Genomic DNA, 4195 nt, shown 5'->3' with positions numbered 1-4195 from the left:
AATTGAATATCTAATATTTATATTTATATATGATACAATATATATATATATATATATATATATATATATATATATATATATATATATATATATATATATATATAATCATTCTAATATCAACTTAACCATTCTATATTTTTACATTTTTAATGCTAATGATTAAATTTATATTTTATTATTTCACATTATTATATATATACTTATTTTCAATTTATATATATATATACATATAAATTTACAACAATGGTTCGTGAATCGTCGGGAATAGTCAAAGGCCAAATGAATATATGAAAACAGTTCAAAATTTTCGAGAATCAACATTACAGGCTTTGCTTATCCTATCGAAATCATATTAAGATCAAGTTTAAATTTGGTCAGAAATTTTTGGATCGTCAAATATATATATATATATATATATATATATATATATATATATATATATATATATATATATATATATATATATATATATATATATATATATATATATATATATATATATATATATATATATATATATATATATACACATACACACACACATATGTATACATATACATATACATACTAGTGAAATGACCCGTGGAACCACGAGTTTGTATACACGAAACAGTTTAATAATATGTTTTAAGTATTAAGTGAATGTAAGTACTAAAGTCATTTGTTTAATGAACCGTGGAATCAAGGATTCCGACTAAGAAACTTGTCATTCTTAATACAAACATATTGATATACTTAATTTGGTAAGAATAAATGAACTACATTTATTCTTCCACCACCCTCTTCTAATTTTCATTACAATTACTATTTTTATTGTTATAAAAGTCTACATTACAACCTTTTATGAAGACATGTATTTCCCATACATATACAACGTAATTCATCCGTAAAAAGAACTCATATTTAAATAATAATAATATAATAATTATAATTATAATAATAAAGTTTACTAAAATGAGTATTTATATTTTAAATAATAATTATTAGTAATAACATATTCCTCTTGAAATTATTTCAAAAATTAAAATACAATTATTATATGAAGTACAATATGCTTTAAAGGTTGTACATGTGTTCATTTGGGTGTTTTATAAATGTACAATTTGTTTTAAAGTTTGTACATATAACCATGTGAGTGTTTTATTGTAAGATTATACATAATGTTTCACATATTGTACATATGATTATGATGGTGTTTTATCATAAGGTTGTACATAATGCTTCAAATATTGTACATATAGTCATGATGTGTTTTATTATAATGTTGTACATAATACTTAATATATTATACAATTAACATGTTAATATTTTTATTAAATGAAATATAATTAATTATTTTAATGATATCATTATGGGGGCTTAAATTTTTATTATTTATGTTTAAATTTTTTTTTTAAATTTAAATAATTCTTATTTATATATATATATATATATATATATATATATATATATATATATATATATATATATATATATATATATATATATATATATATATATATATATATATATATATATATATATATAATCATAAGGGAGGTGATCCTCATACACTAATATTTATCCATCTACACCATTTAACTGGAAAAAGAGAAATGTAGATATTATTACTTCTTATTAATTTTGGTTAACTAGTTAAAATCATAACCAAATAAACATCCTTTTCATTTTCTCTCGTGCTATTCGGCTACAATCACCATTTTCAACTTATTCACCATCAACAAAATCATCTTCCCTTCTTTCTCTACCATTCTTAATCTTTTTCAGGTTAAAACCCTATTTATTTCTGTTTCGATCTTGAGAGCTCAGATCTGATGATGCGAAAAAGAACAGAGGAAGAAGAAGACTAATGGTTTAGGTGTAAAAAAGTTAGAACTGAAAAACTAAATCCAAACTTACCATGTTTTTCTTTAGATCAAATTGTGTGAAGAAGAGTCGAAATATTTGCAGATCACATCTCATATGGGTTTGGTGTATATTTACAATTCTTTTAGTTTTGTTAAAATTCAATTAATTTACATTTAAACTTGTACAGTTGTTTGAGTAATTTTTTTTTTAATGATTATTCACGATTTTGAAATGCATTTTTTAGATTGTTTGAATATGTTTAATGTTAATTTACAAGCATATCAATGTCAATCGATGATGTTGATGCAATTTAAAGTTTCCACTGAATGCTGGATGAAGAGAGAGAGTAGATTTAATCTCACTTATCTATAATAAGAAAACTATTATGATATCATAAATTATTTAAAAAACTTACATGGCAAAATCTCATCCATTAGATGAGTATTGTATAATTTAATCCCAACCATTTAAATTGGTGATAGCGTCATTTGAGTTTTCAAGCGGCAGTTTACATTCTCAATTACACACCTGCCCTTGATAAGTACGAAGAAATAACATAAAGTGCCACGCAAAAATTAGGGAAACTAACTATTCTAGGTCAAAAGTTGCATCTCAATCTCAAAGCATCTCAATCTCAAATCATCAAAGAAAGGCGGTTATAAGGTTTCATCTCAATCTCAAAGCATCAATATCAGGCGTTTTTAATTACGATTCGATTGACTTTGAAAAGAAGGCTATTATGAAGGTGTTTTAATATAACATTCCGGTTTGTAGAAAAATTTGGAGAAACAAGTGTTCTAGGTCAAAGCTTGCATCTCAATCTCAAAGCATCAAAATCAGGCGATTATAAGGTTGCATCTCAATCTCAAAGTTATAGTTACATCTATTTAAACAAAGTTACATCTCAAAGCATCGTTTGTTTCCAATTTCTTTATCGGTATTCGCGGAACATGGAAGTGCACGGGGGTCAATTTCAATATCATCAATGTCTATGGTCCACATGACGATCAAAACAAGCAACTTTTTTTGGGAACAATTGCAAAAAAAAAATTCGGGTGACCTAAACGAACCTTGGATTGTTTGTGGTGATTTTAATGAGGTTAGATCCGAAGAAGAGCGACTCAATTCCCAATTCATTGAAAGTAGAGCAAAAAAATTCAACGATTTCATCAATACAAACAAGCTCATCGATATCCCATTAGGCGGAAGGTTATTCACACGTGTTAGTGATGATGGCTTAAAATTTAGTAAGCTTGATCGTTTCCTTGTAAATGATACTTTTCATAATTTATGGAGTTGTCTCTCAGTTGTTGCTCTTGATCGTGGTAAGTCGGATCACTGTCCAATTATTCTTAAGGATGATGCCAAGAATTTTGGTCCAAAATCAATAAAAGTCTTTGACGATTGGCTCGATATGGAGGACGTTGATCAAGTGATAAAGGAAGTGTGGTGCGAAAATGATAGGGGTGGATTTCGAAAAGACTGTTTTTTAAGAAACAAATTAAAAAGGACGAAAGCCGCCCTCAAGGCCAAAAGCTCTCAAAAATTTGGTAATTTAGATGGTGAAATCGAGGTGTTGAAATCCATTGCCACGGCACTCGAGCATAAGGCTGAAAACGGCCTCATAAATGATGTTGAAAGGAAGCAATGGCTTGACATGAGAAAAGAGTGGTTTCAAAAGGAACAAATCAAAGCCAACATGCTAAAACAAAAGGCTCGTGTTCGTTGGATTCTCGATGGTGATGAAAATTCAAAATATTTTCATTCGGTAATAAAACGAGGGTACAACAAAAACAACATTAGGGGTTTGCTCATTAATGGTGTATGGTGTGAAGATCCTTCCATTATTAAAGAAGAGGCATGTTCTCATTTTTAAGAGTCATTTTGAAGAAACACCCGGTTTTAGGCCGAGTCTTATGGATCTCTCATACCCAACTTTATCTCTTGATGAGGCAAATGAGCTTGAAATCCCTATTCTCGAATCGGAAGTCCTTGAAGCAATTCATGATTGTGGTAGCTCGAAGGCCCCGGGACCCGATGGTTTTAACCTTAGATTTTTCAAGAAATTTTGGGATATCATCAAAGGGGAGGTGCTTAGTGCTATTTCTTGGCTTTGGGAAAAAGGTGAATTCTCCAAAGGATGTAACGCTTCATTCGTTACATTAATCCTGAAAAAAAACGACCCTATTACAGTAAGCGATTACCGTCCTATTAGTCTCATTGGAAGTTATTATAAGATTGTGGCAAAGATTCTCTCCAATAGATTACGGAAAGTTATCCCTAAGTTGATTGGGTCGGAACAAAGTGCTTTTCTTAAAGAGCGGTATATTCTGGATGGTGTTCTTGT

The 4195-nt window shown here is 28.4% G+C and overlaps 1 protein-coding gene across 1 annotated transcript; it reads left to right on the top strand.

The window, feature by feature from the left end:
• Positions 1-2848: 2848 nt before the first annotated feature.
• LOC139871173 (uncharacterized) lies at positions 2849-3724 on the top strand. The gene has a single exon (XM_071858910.1). It carries the CDS (start codon positions 2849-2851, stop codon positions 3722-3724), a length of 876 nt encoding a protein of 291 aa, XP_071715011.1.
• The last annotated feature ends 471 nt before the right edge of the window (positions 3725-4195 follow it).

The sequence above is a fragment of the Rutidosis leptorrhynchoides genome, chromosome 10, assembly GCF_046630445.1.
Source record: "Rutidosis leptorrhynchoides isolate AG116_Rl617_1_P2 chromosome 10, CSIRO_AGI_Rlap_v1, whole genome shotgun sequence".
Taxonomy (NCBI): domain Eukaryota; kingdom Viridiplantae; phylum Streptophyta; class Magnoliopsida; order Asterales; family Asteraceae; genus Rutidosis; species Rutidosis leptorrhynchoides.
The sequence above is the reverse complement of the archived record's forward strand: the minus strand, read 5'-3'. Positions and strand labels throughout refer to the sequence as shown.